This window comes from Lacerta agilis, chromosome 15 (assembly GCF_009819535.1).
Source record: "Lacerta agilis isolate rLacAgi1 chromosome 15, rLacAgi1.pri, whole genome shotgun sequence".
In the NCBI taxonomy this organism is placed as follows: Eukaryota; Metazoa; Chordata; class Lepidosauria; order Squamata; family Lacertidae; genus Lacerta; species Lacerta agilis.
Window position 1 is genome coordinate 17,590,894 of NC_046326.1, and position 16,290 is coordinate 17,607,183.

Sequence of the window (16,290 nt, forward strand, 5' to 3'; positions counted from 1 at the left end):
TGCAAAAGCACGCCACGTTTTAATTTATTACTTAACAAATGCACACGTTCGCTCTCGAGAGGGGCTCCTCGGTGCCATTTCTCCTCGTCCGGTGTCTCTGTTTTTAGATGTCAAGGCCCGCATTTCCGGCCTGAGAAACGACTTTCCACGTGAGACCGGAAGCCCGTATCCTGCGCGTGCCGCTCTACCCTTCCCCAGCGATCTAACTCCACGGGCGCGCGCAGGGCACTCTGGGAATGTAAGACTTCTCCCGGCGGGATAGGCTGACGCGCGTTCCCTTTCCCGTGATGCCTTTCGCGCGTCTGAGGAGAAGAAGAGCTGGCGGCGGCGGCGGCTGCTGACGAAGGCGCCGGCTCCCTCATGGCGAAAAAGGCCGAGGCGGAAGCGAGGAGCGCCTCGCTAGTGGAAGCCGTGCTGGCGTGCTCGGGCCGCCTGGAGAAGGAGGGTCTCAGCGGCCGCATCTCCCGCCTATCCTGCCGGGTGGAGGAGCTCAAGGTGCGAGGAAGGGGAGGGGGGAAGGGGAAGAGAGGTGGGCGGGGCCTCCTGAGAGGAGGGACCTGTCAATTAGTGGGCGGGGCCTTGGCCCCAGAGGGCGGGGCTTGCATGGGTGCCGCCCCATTCGAAGCCTTCCTTTTATTCCCTGAAACTCTTTAACAGAGCGATCTAAGCGAGAGTGTTTCAGAGCCCATGTGGAATTAATGTATTCTTTTATTTATTTATTTATTTATTTATTTATTAATCATCGTGTATATTTCACCTTTCTTCCAAGGAGCTCAAGGTGGCTTCTACAATTCTCCCCATTTTACCCCCACAACAACCTTGAGAGGTAGGCTAGGCTGGGAAAAACAGTGACTGGCTCAAGGGCCACCTGCCGAGCTTCATGGCCAGGTAGAGATTTGAATCCTGATCTGCTAGACCAGTAAACTTAAGTTCCAGCTGTTTTGGGACCACAGTTGCCACCATCCCTAACCGTTGGTCTTGCTAGCTAACGGTGATGGGAGTTGTGGTCCAAAAAAACAGCTGGAGGCCCAAGTTTGAGAAACACTGTGCTAGGCCCTAGTACAACACTAACCACTATTCCATGCTGTGATGAGCAGGCAGGTTAATCTTTTCACCTGGCAGGTAGCTTTTTCTGGTGTGTGTAATGCTTTTTGTTTTATTTGTTAAAGGATTTTGAAACCTCCTGCTGTAGAATAGGAATGCAAGATGTTTCCTTATGTTGAGTCACACCTCCAGCTCAGTATTGTCTACAGACAAACTGGCAGCGGCTTCTCCAGGGGACAGCTACAGGTCCACCTGGAAATGCCATTGGAAATTGAACCTGAGACCTTTGGCATCCAGAGTTGATGCTTTGCCACTGAGCTATGACCCTTTCCCATAGAGTTGGTCATCTAGTCCTTCCCATGTTCTTCAACCAGATGTTGTTGGAATGCTACTCTTAGGATCTCTTAACTGTTGGCTGAGCTGGCAGGGGTGATGGGAGTAATTCTAGCAACATATGGGGTCCCAGGGTTAAATAACAAATCCACTGCTTAATGCAGGATCAAGCAACTACTGACAGATGGTCCAGAGGGAAGTTCTCTCTGGATCAATTTGACTACTGTGCCCGCTGAAGCACACAACATGTGTTGCTTACTTGAAGCCTCTAAAGATAATTTGCTTTGCAAGGACCTTGTTTGCTACACCTTTTATCTACTTGTGTTAAATTGGATCGCTTGCAATCTCTAAGGAACTGGCAAATGGAGAATCATGCTTTTGGTCAACTGATTGGGTTCCATGAGTTACAGTGGTACCTCGGGTTACATACGCTTCAGGTTACATACTCCGCTAACCCAGAAATAATGCTTCAGGTTAAGAACTTTGCTTCAGGATAAGAACAGAAATTGTGCTCTGGCGGTGCAGCGGCAGCGGGAGGTCCCATTAGCTAAAGTGGTGCTTCAGGTTACGAACAGTTTCAGGTTAAGAACGGACTTCCAGAACGAATTAAGTACGTAACCAGAGGTACCACTGTATAACACTTCTGTGATTTTATGTCAATTTGAAGTGACTTGTCCTTCCGCTCTTCCAGGATGAAGTCTGCAGCATGGTCAACAAGAGGTACATAGAGTTTCTGCCCAGTATGCAGAGTGCCAAAGATTTGGAGTCCCAAGTTGAGGAACTTTCTGGCAGCATCGACCAGCTGAAGTCCAGGATTGAGATTGAGGTGATGCAAAGAAAAATAATGGGCCTTTGCCAGAACTGAGTCTTCAGCTAGTTAGAAGGACTAAGAAGTTTGATATTGCTAATCCAAATGTCTGACAAAAAAAAGCCCCATAAAAATTATACGATCATAAAATAACTGCAAATTGGAAAGTAACTTTTTTTGCAACCTTGATGCCTAAACATCACAGCACAGGGCTTTTCTTTCTCAAATAATACTGTATCCAGACCTCCCTAGATGCTAAGAAGCTTCCATATGCCTAAGGAGTATGCCTTCTATGCCTAGCCCTACAAAAGGAGGTATGACATGTAATAAAGAACAGCTAAATAATGTTTGCAACCCAGAATTGTACAAATGCTTTGGTTTTGTGGCTCCTTCCCAGGTTCAGCATGACCTGAACGTGGCCATTGAAGAATTTTCTGAGCTAAAACAGCAACTGGAGAGAGACACGCTAGTTCTGAGTGGGCTGAAACAGCTGCAGGAGGTGAGAGGGGGCCTCTTTTCCCCAGTTACCATGCCAATCTATTTCCTTGTTTTTTCAGACCCTCATTCTGATTTTTCCTTCTTTTTATTTTAAAGTTCGCAACTGCTCTCAAACAGTTCAAAGCCTTGCTGCCACAAAAGAAGTATGTGTCAGCAGCATGCCACCTGAACAAGGTAATTCCAGTTGCTTTGGGGACTGGTGGACTTCTGTGACTGCTGTGGACTTTTGTGTCCCTCTAAGAACAGACTTGCTTCCCTCCTGTTTGTGCAGTTTGTTACTCTTTGTCTCCTTCTCCTCCTTTTTGTCAGGCTCGGAGGATTCTGAAAATGCTGGAGTCACGTCGAGGCTTTGAGCTGAAGATTCTGAAGGCGCTCCGCACGGAGCTCACAATGCAGACCGAAAACATTAAATACCTCTTGGGTCAGGAGTGGCAGCAAATGGCTGTGTGGAAGGTTCCTCAATCAAAAGGTTTGGCAGGGGGCGTTGTTTGGGGGTTGTGAATGTGTGTACTTTTTGGAGGGCAGAGGTGGAGGGGAGGATATATTAGTGGTAGAGCATGTGTTCTGCATTCAGAAAGTTCCAGATTTAAGCTCTGGCATCTCCAGATTTTTAAGAAAGTGAGGTAGCAGGTGCTGGAGCCATTGCCAGTCAGAGTGAATGGTACATAGTTGGTTGGACAAATAGTATCACTTAGTAAAAAGTTGTGTCTTAAGTTCTTGTGGCCCAGCCTTGTTGCAAATTGGAAAAATGGTCCTGCAAATACATATTCATATATCTGTAGGCCTTTATAGGATTAAGATGTTAGTAGTCTTTGCACAACTAAAACGCTAGTACAGAGGTTATATGTGGGCTGTGGGGCTTTATTGTACTGTTTGATCACATAATAGAATTTAAGAGGGCTTATAAGCAAATTCCCCCTCAAGAGTTTTTGTGGGCTTGGTTCAAGAATTGCTTTCCTGTGGACTTAGTGTTGACCAGCGGTCAGCAAACCTTTTCAGCAGGGGGCCGGTCCACTGTCCCTCAGACCTTGTGGGGGGGCGGACTATATTTTTTTGGGGGGAGGGAGAATGAACGAATTCCTATGCCCCACAAATAACCCAGAGATGCATTTTAAATAAAAGCACACATTCAACTCATGTAAAAACACCAGGCAGGCTCTACAAATAACCCAGAGATGCATTTTAAATAAAAGGACACATTCTACTCATGTGAAAACACTCTGATTCCTGGACCGTCTGCAGGCCGCATTTAGAAGGCGATTGGGGTGCATTCAGCCCCAAGGCGTTAGTTTGGGGACCCCTGTTCTTCACTATACATAGGCTCTTCCTCAACCATTGTTCCCTGTCTGGTGGAGGCAATGGGAATATTAGTAATGTACCTTATGGCACTGTTGAAAACAACAAGCAAGCAAAGACATACAAAGAAATTCACAAGTGCTGGAAGTTCTATACAAAAAAGTAATGGTTCCTTTTGTCCTTGGGTAGTGCAACCAGAGTAATTGAAATGCTTAGAATTTTATGGTTGGCAATGTCCATTGTAATATGATTGTCAGTGTTGACGAACTTTGAAGAGTTGGGAAATTTTGAAGAGCACTTGGAAATGTTGGCTGAAGCTTGTAGGAACCAGCATCGAATTTCAGAGTGCCTGGAATTTTTTTGGGTGGTTGGTGCTGATAAGCTTCCTTTTCTTTCTGCTTGTCTGTGACTGCAGAAACAGACTTGGGGTGTGTGTGTGTGTGTGTGTGTGTGTGTGTGTGGCTTGTCAAGGACCTGACAGACCATAGTGCATTTTTTTGTGGGCTGTGTTCATTTTGGTGTTCACAAAAGTGCAGAACCAACTCAAAAATTAGGGACATTCTGTGCCCCCCCACCTTGTGCTGTATCCTCTCGCAAAGCCTGCCATCCTGCCTGCCTTTTTCTGAATGCTGACAAGGAACTGTTTGGTTTGCAGATTTGAAACAGGTCAAGCATGGTCTGCAGGGTACATCTTGAAGATTTTATGTCTCCTGGCACTCTGCACATTACATGTTTCTGAGCTCTCTGGCAGGATTGTGGCAGAGTGTTAACGGGGAAAGGAAAGCAATTCTGGATTCAGGAAGGATGAGCTTTCTCTGTCCTATCTAATGTTTTGTGTTTTATATGCATCCAGTTTTATAGAGGAGTCTATCCCAAGAAGTTAAAGCTAGTAACATGGGAAGCTGCCTTATTATTGCTGCTGCTGCTGTTTATTGAAATTTACAGTTTGTTAATAAATACAAAACCATGATCACATTTATATGGTTGATATATGGAATGCTGCTTTATACTGACTCAGATTATTTGCCCATTTAGTTTAGTACTAATGATTTGCAAGTGCACGTCTTTTTCATTTCATGCTATCTGACCGCCTCCCCCTCCCCCGAGTTGTCATGCATTGAACCTGAGACCTTCTATATGCAAGGCATGTGCTCTACCATGGAGTGATGGTCTCTTGGTATTTGTAAAAATCCATACCAACATGGGACATGCATCTCATTGGTTTCTATTGAACACATGCAAGCAACCCTATTTGTGGAATTGCCTCTGAATAGATACTGAAGTCTGGAAAGGCAGACCATGCAAAACCTGTCCTCTGTGTTTGCTCTTTTGCTTTTGCTTTGAAGCCAATGTTTTGCTGTAATGGGGGCTTGTCCTGTGCCACTTCTTGCTTAGAAGCGGACAGCCTGGAGTCAGCCATGGAGACAGAGCTGCATTTGTGCAAGGTGCTGTCCAAGGAGGGTGTGGTCCCTGGCCCAACAGTAGCGTCTGTGTTGCAGGCATTTGCTATCCTGGACAAGCTGCGTTTGAAGTTCAGGCAATTCGGTAAGTGATTTTCACTGGCAACATCCAAAATCTGGCTGTAGTTAAAACCATTTGACTTGGATCAGGTTTCCAAACTTTAGATATCTGAAGCATAGCTGTTTTTCTAGATTAAAATCAGAGACTTACTTGCTTCCCTCTTCCCTCACAGCAGTCTGCTATTAATCAGCTCCTAAAACAGTGGGGAGGCACTGTAAGCATGAAAGGGTTGTAGCTCAGTAGTTGAAACATTCACAGAGATGTGGGAAAGTGTTTAAATATACAGAGTCAAATTGCAACAGTTTTATCTTTTCTTCGTCAAGAGCAGTATTTAAGAATTCCTCTTGCTTGCTCCAGAAGGAGCTACTACCCTCTTCTTCCTTGCCCACCCCTTGTACTATCTTCACTCTTAAGTTAAGCTAGATCAATTCAAGGAATGTTGCAGCAGCCCAAGTGGAAATGCCGCCCAGCATGCTTCTTCTACTTTGTCTTTCAACCCCGGCTGCTAATGGCTTCCTCCTTCCCTGTTCCTTGTGCCAGGACAGTTGCTGCTGAAGTACATCCTCAAGCCGCTCATCTCCCACCCGTCATTGCAGCCCTTGCCTGAGGAGCACCCTGATGCTGTCACACTGAGGTTTAGGTCTGTGGGCTCCAATCTTGGCCATCCGTCCCCCGTGGAGGTGTTTGCTAGGATCAAGCTGGTACTCGAGGTTCTTCACAAGTATTTAGGTACGGAGCAATTACTTGCTGTAAACGGGCACCCCCCTAGGTTAGATGCTAAAGCAATTCCCACCCTTTTGTATGCGGATGATACTGCCCTCCTCTCCTAAACCAGAGTCGGGCTACAAAGATATCCAAAAGCATTCTCTAATTACTGTCAAGTGAACCACCTAACAATTAACTATTCTAAGTCAAAGATTCTGGGTTTTTTTCTAAAAGTTGGCGTCCATCCAATTGGTTCATTGGAACGCAAAAAATCGAACAAGTAAAATGTTACAAATACTTAGCAGTCACTTTTCATTATGATTTAAAATGGGTGACCTATCGCAACAGAACAATTAATTTAGCTAAATGCTCAGTTGCACAAATCAAAGGTTTTTATTTCCTTGGCGGTAACCAATTTGTGCCTGCAGCAATTAGTGCCTATAAAGCAAAATCCACCTCCCAGCTCCTATATGGGATCCCCCTATGGATAACCAACTTTAATAACAAAGTTGAGGAAGTCCAAGCATCCTTCTTTCGGCAAATTCTAGGAGTTCCAAAATGTGTTCCCTATTTGGCTGTCTGTGCAGAATTGGGCCAGCACCTTCTTGAAACAAGAGGTTGGATCATCACTTTTAAATACTGGTTGAAAATCCATTTTGACACAGAACCAGAAAACTTACTATTCTGCCTACTAAAAGATAAACATAACTTTATTTGGTTCTCTGATATTATCTTTAAACTTAAGCAGCTAGGCTTTTCAGTGGATTGCCTCTTGTCATTTGAGGAATCACATATTTTTGCACTTATTAAGCAGAGGTTGCTAGATAATGAATTCCAAAAACTCCACCCTTCTCAGTCCTCAGTATGCTCTCCTGCCTTTCTGGGGCTGCCACCGCATCATAGACTGATGCCTAACTACTTCTATGATTTGGTTACAGCATTATATCGTGGAGAGTATTTATGCTGGCCCGCTTAAATGCCTTTCCGTCTTCCGTGCTATTCAGAAGGCTCAAAGGCATCCCCTACCAGAACAGACTCTGCCCTTGTGGTCAGAAAGTGTCGGACTCTATGGACCACATGATACTGGATTGCCCTCTCTCTAACATTTTTGATTTTGTCCCATCGATATCCTTTATGTGGCTCAGGGCCCTCCCCAACAAACAACTCGCGGTCCAGCTTCTGCTGAGGGGTGACTCCCCTGAACTCACTAGAGTTATGGCTCATTATTTTAATAGGATCTATGAAATTAAAGCCAGTACACCTGGCCTATCTAACAATGACTGCTGAGGATTCCTTATTTTCTTCTCCTCTCCTTTTTGTCTGGTATGTTGTAGAGTTATTATATATACAGGTGGTTTGTATGTTTGTGTTTTTATTTTATATATGCCAATAAAGCTACGGAGCTCCATGGGAGGTGGCAGTCTGAGTGGGTCAGGAGAACGTCTTGTGTGTTGCTGGGAAGGATGCCACAGAACTTGGCCGGGGAACCTGTGGCCTACCAGATGTTGTACTCCAACTCCCATCAGCCTCATCCAGCATGGCCATGGTCAGGAATGATAAGAGTTGTAGTTCAACAACATCTGGAGGGACAAAGGTTCACCATCCCAGCCATTGAGGCTTCTAAAAATTATGCCACTGTTTTCCAAATGCAAGGAAATCTGCCGAGGGGATCTGCCCCTATTGTGCATGCTGGTGTTTTGTGCCAGGGCATTGAGGGGGGCATGATTATTCTTACATTCTGAATGCTGTAACTGTTTCCCCAGGTGTTCCACTTGAGCACTGTGCAGAGGAGGAGAACAGCTCCAGTCTTGTCTTGGCAGAGGTGTTGGGTGACACAATCTGGAAGGACATTTCGGACTGTCTCATTCACGACTGCTTGGTGCATTCGATCCCAAACAACAGCAGCAAACTGGGGCAGTATATTGAGGTGAGCGTTGCAGCAGCTGAGGGACTGTGAAGGATGGAACAGTTCCCTAAACCCTCTTCCCTTTCCTTTCAGAGTTAGCCCTTGAATTGTTGTTGTAAAGGTTTGCTTAGCGGATGAAGGTAAAAGTTCAAAATGTGCACATATTAAAATAACTGGTCTTTTCCTGAGTGTCTTCCTTTTTTCACTGTTGTTAGTAGGCTGCTATAGCGTCTGATAAATTCTAATGCGTCAGCTTCCCATGGTCTGCTACTAAATCAAATGATCCATAATTTCCTTATTTTATGGGGATTCAAAGCCTGAAAGCTGGAGACAGGCACATTCATTCCCAGTGCTAGGCCTTCTGTTCCACCCATAGGTAGCTCACTGTTCCTCCTCTCTCCCTCACCCCCTGGTTTAGGTTATTAAAGCTACTGAGGAATTTGAAAAAGCCTTAAAGGACATGCGGTTCCTAAAGGAGGATGCCACCGACTTGCTGACCTATGCCCGTAACGTCAACTGCCACTTTGCTAATAAGAAATGCCAGGATGTGATAGTGGCAGCCAGAAATCTGATGACATCGGAAATACACAACACCATAAAGGTAGCTGAGCCAATAGAACCTCTGCTTATTTCCCCAGTGTTTGAGTATTTTTCCAGGTGGATTGCGTAATCCTGTGTGTTGTTAACCATGCTTACAATTTAGTGATATGTACTTTTTTTGTCTTTTTAGTTATTCCAAAGTATGTGAATAAGGTAGTGCTCTGGGATAGCTCTTTATTTTTAGCAAAGCCCAGTTTTTGAAACAGGAAATGCAAGATCCCCATACAGAGTAGATGTATAGATCAGTTTAGTACCGTATTGGCCCGAATATAAGCTGCACCCGAATATAAGCCACATCTTTAAAATTCAAGGGGGGGGGAGAAAAAAAGACAATACCTGAATACAAGCCACTCCCTTAAAATTCCGCAGAGATTCGCACCTGTTCCCTTTTACCGTATGTCTGTTTCAGCAGCGATATCGTAAAGGCCAATTTTTGTAAGGTCGCAAATTTTAGCTGCATTTTAACTTTTCGCGGTCAGAATTTGGGGGAAAAGTGAGGCTTGTATTCAGGCCAGTACGGAATGTTTGGGGCCCCCTGGGCTGTGCAGTAAACCTAACCTGGGTTGTTTCTATGGCCTTCCTTGGCACTCTTGTAGTAAGCTTTCCCCCTCTTCCTAATTGGACTTGTATTCTGCTCTTTCTGGAAAAACGGAAGATCATTTAACTTTTAGTGGTTTTCCTTCCAGACACGTTAAAAGTCCTGCATTCCAATCCCAACACAGTCATTAAACACTTGACCTTGGGCCAGTCATTCTTTTTCTCTCAGGCCTACCTCATAGGGTTGTTGAGAGATCAAACAGAGGCAGGGGAGAAAAGAACCATATGTATATCAATCTGAGCTCTTTGAAGGGTGGCCTGGGGTATTAATTGAATACAGTGTTAGGAGCTATTCAGTCCTCCTGATATCTTTATAATTCCTCAGAAGTAGCCATGAAAGTCAAACTAGTCTAAAACAGTCTTGTTGCGCCTTAACAGCTAACAATTTCATTGTGGCATAACCCTTTGTAGTGCTAAAGCTGCCACACTGCTCTTTGCTTTTGCTACAAGATACTAACACTTGTCCCACCTCTGGAATTTCTTAAGTTGTGCCCTAAGTTGGTATTTTGCTTGCACTGCAGTTCCACTCCTATCCCTCCCCTCCAGTGTACACCTTTATTTTCCCTTCCTAGGTTACCCCAGACTCCTCTGTAATTCTGCCCAAAATGCCTGACCCCGGAGCAGGTGACCAGTTAAAGGTGCAAAAAGTATCTGAGGCTCTTTACAAGCAGGCGACAGATTTGGAGAATGAGAAAAGGCTGAGCCGCCACACCTTTTCGTTTCCTGCCTGCCGCATCAGTGAATCTGTACAGAAGTTGATGGTGTTGGCTTATCTGACACTCCAGGAGGCCTCAGCCAGCACGGATCAGTGGTGAGGACTCTGAATGAATTGTTTGGGCACAGCTGATCTGGGGGGGGGGGTTGAGTGGGTATGAATGTAGGCCTGCCATGCAGCCAACAAATGCTTAAGTCCTGCAAACATTTAGTGCTGTAGCTGTGATGCTTTCAGCCACACAACCCAGATAATGTTTCTGCTTTTCCTTTCTTCTCCCTGCCCCCCCCCATCCCCAGGCGCATCCAACTCTTCTACTCAGTGCGGAACATCTTTCATCTGTTCTGTGATGTGGTGCCGATGTATCACAAGTGAGTGGCATGAAAAACCTTGCCGGGGAGGTGAAAATTCTTTGTTTCTTCTTCTTCTTTTTAAAATAATTTTATTCATTTTATAATATATAACAAAAACAAACACAACAACAACAAAAACACGACATTAGCAATTACAACAACAATATACTATTATTATCTAATTTTCTTACCATCTTGATGGAACCTCCTTCAATCTTCCCTTCCTGGATTCCATTTTTCTCCTATTTTAAGCAGGAACATCTTCATACTTAACTTTCTTACCTCTTAATTTCCATTTATTCAATTATTCATTTTGCAACCCAATTTTCTCCTCTATTTCTTTTTTACCCCAATTTTTATCCAGAAATCTCGTAACTTCTTCCCTAGATTTTCAAATATTCTCAATATTACAATATTTCTTTAAATACAATTTAAATTTCTTCCACTCTTCTGCACCATCTCCTTCCTCTGTTGACACAGTCTTGCTGTCAGCTCGGCGAGTTCCATAAAGTCTATCATCTTCAATTGCCAGTCCTTGTTTCTTCAGTCCCCTTTCCTCCTTTTGTTCTCTCTTAAAAAAACAACACACCTTTATGAAGATATGGCTTAATGTCTTTGAACAGTGATCCTTTGGAAATTTCAGAAATGTTTGAGCAACAGCAGCTTTACATTCCATGCAGGGGCCGGAGAACAGCTTGTGTAAACCCATGCTGTCTGAAGTAAGATGCACCAGCAGGCTCCTCCACTGGCAGCTCACATATCTCATTGCTGTGCTATGCCAACTCCAAATGGGCACTGCATGATCCCAAAGGGACTTCCTTCCCTCTGCCTTCACCTCTCTCCCTTCCTCCGTTAGTGGTTTTCTACCCCAAGGATGGGAGACATGTAGCCCTTGATAAAGTGTTGGGCTCCGACACCCATCAGCCTCAGCTAGCAGGGCCAATGATCAAAAATGTTAGGAGTTGGTCCCCAAAAGCAACTAAAGGGACCACATTTCTGTTGTAAGCTTATAGACAGAACAATATTCCTGCTCTGGGAAACCTAATGGCTTTATTTTCTTTAGATGGTTGCAGAGGAAAAATGATCAAAAACTGTCTCATCTGGGAATATCTGCTCTCCCCCTTCTTTTCTCTTCCCTAGAGAAAACCTTCAGAAACTTCCCCAGCTGGCTGCTATACATCACAACAACTGCATGTACATTGCACACCATCTCCTGACCCTGGGCCACCAATTCCGGGGCCGCCTAATTGATGGTATAGCCACATTTGTTGACCTGGTGCCTGGTTTCAGGAAACTTGGTGAGCCTGGAAGAAACTTACTTGTTCATGTTTATGGATATTTACACCCTGCTTTCCAACTTAGCTGGATTCTCAAAGCAGCATACCTTTCAAATGCAAACAGAGATTAAATTATAACAGGGATATGTTGTGTGTGTGTGTGTGTGTGTGTGTGTGTGTGGCATCGTGGTACAGTCCAGGTTCTGTTATACCAACCTGATGCTCTCCAGACATTTGGACTCCAGCTCCCATCAACCCCAGTCAGCATGGACAATGCTTAAGGAAGATGAGAGTTGTAGTCCAACAGCATCTGGAGGACGCAAGGTGGGGGAAGATTGTTCTAGCAGGAAAGGGGTGGGGGAAGGAACCGCAGGTGACCCTGAAAACTAGTAAATTTGCCAACCCACAGAAGCAATCCCTCTGCCCGATCTTTTGTATTGTATTTCTGTGGGACTCGCCACAAATGCAGAGGAACGTTCCCCTGAGGTCCCTTGAAAATTCTCTTGGTGTACTTTGCAGGGACCTGCAGCTTATGAAGAGGTAGATCTTTGGGTAGGTCAGAAACTTGCCTGTTGGTGTTATGGTTCCTGGAATTCAAGGCCAGAGTTGAGACTTCTCCCTCTTCCCCACAGGGACGGAGTGTTTCCTGGCCCAGATGCAAGTGCAAAAGGAGGAACTCCTGGAGAGACTCTCAAGCGCCAGGGATCTCTCCAGCGTGGATGATGACGACAACTATTCAGCGGCAAACAAAGCTGTGCGGCAGGTGAGTGGAGGTGAAGCTTTTGAGGGATCAACTGCAAGCTTTTACAGCGCCCAGCGCCCATCATTTGCAATCTGCACATTACACTGACACTGAAAGGCAGGTACTGTTCTGTACAATGAAGGAAGATCAGGAGAGCCCTACTGGGCCTGTTTGGTCTATTCTCCTGTTTCCAACCCTGGCCATGCAGATTTCACCAGGAAATGTCCAAGCAAGGCATGAGAGTCATAGCTTTCTCCTGTTGTCATCTCTCCCCACACTCCCCCCAGTAACTGGTATTGAGTGGTATACTATCTCTGAAGCTGTAGGTTCTACTTAATCATCAGAGCCCCCCCTTTCACAGCCATCTCTCCCACTGAATGTCAACACATCTTGCCGCAGAGACACCCATAAGTTGGCTATGAGTTGTGAAGAAACAATTTCTGAAACTTTCTGAATTTGCTGCCTATCAGTTTTCCTGGAATGACTCGGTACCTTGGTAGTCGAATGGCTTGGCTCCCGAACAAATAGGCTCCCAAACGTCGCAAACCTGGAAGTGAGTGCTCCGGTTTGTGAATGTTTTTTGGAAGCCGAATATCTGATGTGGCTTCCACGGCTTCCAATTGAGTGCAGGAAGCTCCTGCAGGCGATCGGAAGCCATGCCTTGGTTTTTGAATGGTTTCGGGAGTCAAATAGACTCCCGGAATGGATTAAGTTCCAGAACCAAGGTGCTACTGTATTACAAGAATCCCTCCATCAACATGACTACTTTTCTAAGTTGCATCCTGCCACTGCCTGTTCCTCCCCACCCCTACCAGTCACATTGTGAGTCGTCTTGGGTTTGCATGTATTAAGAAGGTGCAGTTTCTTTCAAGGTCTTGCACCAGCTGAAGAGGCTTGGCATGGTCTGGCAGGACGTTCTTCCAGTGAATATCTACTGCAAGGCCATGGGGACTCTGCTTAACTCTGCTCTCGCTGAGATCATCAGCAGAATTGCTGCCTTGGAGGTGAGAACCGTGTGGGCCACAGGTGGTTTCTCAATGTAGTTGAGATCCACTCCTCCCCGCAAACACAGTTGTTTCTCTTAGTGTGAGCAGCTTTTTCCCCCTGCGGATCTGGTTCACATTTTAGAAAGTTAGAGCCAATTCTTACGATGATAGAAAAGCAGCTTCTCGGGCTCTGCGAGGCTGACGTTTCCAATTTCCGTAGCATGGAATCACTCCACACAAAAAAACCCAAAAAAATCCCACAGTGGCAATTTCATCTCTGTCAGGTTCTACATCTTTAAGTTTAATTAATACAGCTGCTTTTGAACTTGTGAATATGCTGCTTGCATGGGGATTGGCTTCTTTTAAGAGAGAGAGAGAGAGAGAGAAGTCAAGTGTTACACACTTCCAAGCAGGAGATTATTTTGAATGTCCTGATGGGCACGTATTTTCCGTCTTCGTTGAAAAGACCTCATCTTGGACTGTTACTTCAAGTGAAAGATTTGGGCTCTCCTGCCGGGGGGGGGGGGACGACGACTATTCTCAACATAAGGTGGCATAAGGTGGTTAAAACTATAAGAATGTCTGCTTGTCTGCATCAAGCGTTGATGTCTTCTGAGACGTGCAAAATTTAAACCTCCAGTTTCTGCATCTCAGGTAAAAGCGATCTAAGTGTGCTACTTGAAACACTTTTCTTGCTAATCTGATGATAAGACTGATGAAGAAAGCCTTGTGGGTTTCTGGAAAGTGGGCTGGGATGTGCAAATGTTCAGATAAATCTCATGCCAATTTCTTTTTAACATTTGATTTTATTGATTTTTTAAATGAATATTTTATATTTTATGCAAACAGTAGAGTTTTTCAATTAAGTGGTATGCTCTCTGCCATATTGCAGGATATCTCTGCTGAGAACGCAGACAGGTTGCACATGCTTTGTCAGATGATGGTGGACGAGGGACCTCTGGTGTTCATGCCCCTGCCAGAAGAAAAACAGAACAGACCCTTCCAGGAAGAGGTCCCCATCTACGTGCCGAAATGGATGACGTTCAAGGAGCTCATGTTGGTGCTGCAGGCCAGCCTGCATGTAATTGTGGACCGGTGGGTGTTCCATACAGTCTGCTCTGCATCCTCCCTATTCCTGTTAGCCCTCCCAGACCAGTAAGGATTGTCTGGGAGAAGTTGAAAACACCAGACAGTGGCATGATATAGCCTGGCTTGGATGCTTGTTCTGTGCCTGCCCCCTGCCCCACTCAGCCACCCAACTCAAGAGGTGGTTTTCACCAGAGAAACCCACATTTTGACTATTGTAGCAGTACACATTTTTGGTTGTTCTGCCTCTGAAGATGGTTCGGAAACTTCAGCTAGTGCAGAATTCAGCCGTCAGGTTGCTCACTGGAGCAAGACGGCTTGAGCATATTACACCGATCCTGGTCAAACTACACTGGCTACCAGTTAGTTTCTGGGCCCAATTCAAAATGCTGGTTTTGACCTGTAACGGTTCAGGACCTCAATACCTCAAGGACCGCCTCTCTCCATATGAGCCTACCCAGTCCCTGAGATCATCTTCTGAGGCCCTTCTTTGTGTGCCCCCTCCTCAAGAGGTCTGAAGGGTGGCAACACGAGAATGGGGCCTTCTCTGCAGTGGCTCCCCGTCTATGGAAAGCTCTCCCCTGGGAAGTTCGCCTGGCGCCTTCATTATACACCTTTAGGTGCCAGGCAAAAATGTTCCTTTTTAACCAGGCCTTTGGTTGATTTTATTGACATCCAACACCTTTTAGAATGTGCCTTTTGGGGGGTGGGTATTGGGTTACTGCGTTTGTTTTGATTTTATATGTTGTGGTCTTGTTGTGAACCGCCCTGAGACCTCCAGGTATAGGGCGTGTATAAATTGAATTAATAATAATAATAATAATAATAATAATAATAATAATAATAATAATAATAATAATAAATTAATTTTCCAAGATCCAGGTGTGATTCTTTAAAGAATGTGACATCTTTGCTTAAAAAGATGTTGGAGAAGGAAGGAAAGGGCAGGAATTGAGGTGGGGTGGATCAGGGTCCTGTAGCAATGTGCAAAGAACAGGCATCGGTACAAGGACCCCTAACCCCAAATCACTGACCACAGAAAGCCATGGGCAGGGAGGTTTACAAAAAGGCCTCCCTCACTCTCCCTGCCCTTCTCTCCTCCCTCCCTCAGCTGTTTAAATAACCACTCTTGCTCTTTCCATTTCTTTTGTCTTTGACTCTCCCAGGTGGGCAGATGGCAAAGGGCCTCTTGCAGCGGCATTCTCCCCTAGCGAGGTGAAGAACCTAATCAGAGCCTTGTTCCAGAACACAGAGCGCAGGGCAGCTGCCCTGGCAAGGATCAAATAGCTTCAGTGCCTCTGCTGTTTCTAAAATGTTGTCTTCCTGGACACGCTGGAGTTGGCACAGCCAGTGTCCTCTCACCCCCCCCCCCCATACACTTTGACCATATCTCTTGAAAATGACTTTCTGGCTTTTGTGAGCAGGAGCTTCCTGCAGACCAGGTTGAGTTTCTCAGAATAACCTGAATCAAGGCAGCACAGCGATTGTGTTGCCTTCCCAGACCTGACACCTGTGGTCCAGAGGGAATCCTGGATTGTCGGATGTTAACTCCTGACATGCACGCCTGCAGGTCTTGCCAACTCTTTCCCTCTGCTTTGGGTGTTTGGTAAAACCAGTTTGGGTCCGGTGGAACTCATGGCAAACACGCCCCTGCAGTACATCTGACTGGGAGATGTGGGGCACTCAATGGCCCGGGGTAATCTGATTCCTTGTGGAACAGCATCTATGCAGCATTATGGGTTTTTTTTTGGGGGGGTGGTACTTCCCCTTTGTGCATCTTACCTCGTCTGTTTTGCAAATGGCTTCTGAAGCACACAAGACTTGAA

At 45.4% G+C, this 16,290-nt stretch overlaps 1 protein-coding gene across 1 annotated transcript; it reads left to right on the top strand.

Annotated features, from left to right (window-relative positions):
- The first annotated feature begins 307 nt into the window (after positions 1 to 307).
- ZW10 (zw10 kinetochore protein) lies at positions 308 to 15,834 on the top strand. Its single transcript, XM_033171663.1, has 16 exons — positions 308 to 495; positions 2,069 to 2,203; positions 2,583 to 2,684; positions 2,780 to 2,857; positions 2,993 to 3,152; positions 5,375 to 5,524; positions 6,041 to 6,229; positions 7,969 to 8,132; positions 8,530 to 8,712; positions 9,881 to 10,119; positions 10,320 to 10,391; positions 11,514 to 11,671; positions 12,283 to 12,413; positions 13,265 to 13,396; positions 14,271 to 14,473; positions 15,631 to 15,834. The coding sequence occupies exons 1-16, from the start codon at positions 361 to 363 to the stop codon at positions 15,749 to 15,751; spliced, it is 2,352 nt and encodes a 783-aa protein (XP_033027554.1). The 5' UTR covers positions 308 to 360; the 3' UTR covers positions 15,752 to 15,834.
- The last annotated feature ends 456 nt before the right edge of the window (positions 15,835 to 16,290 follow it).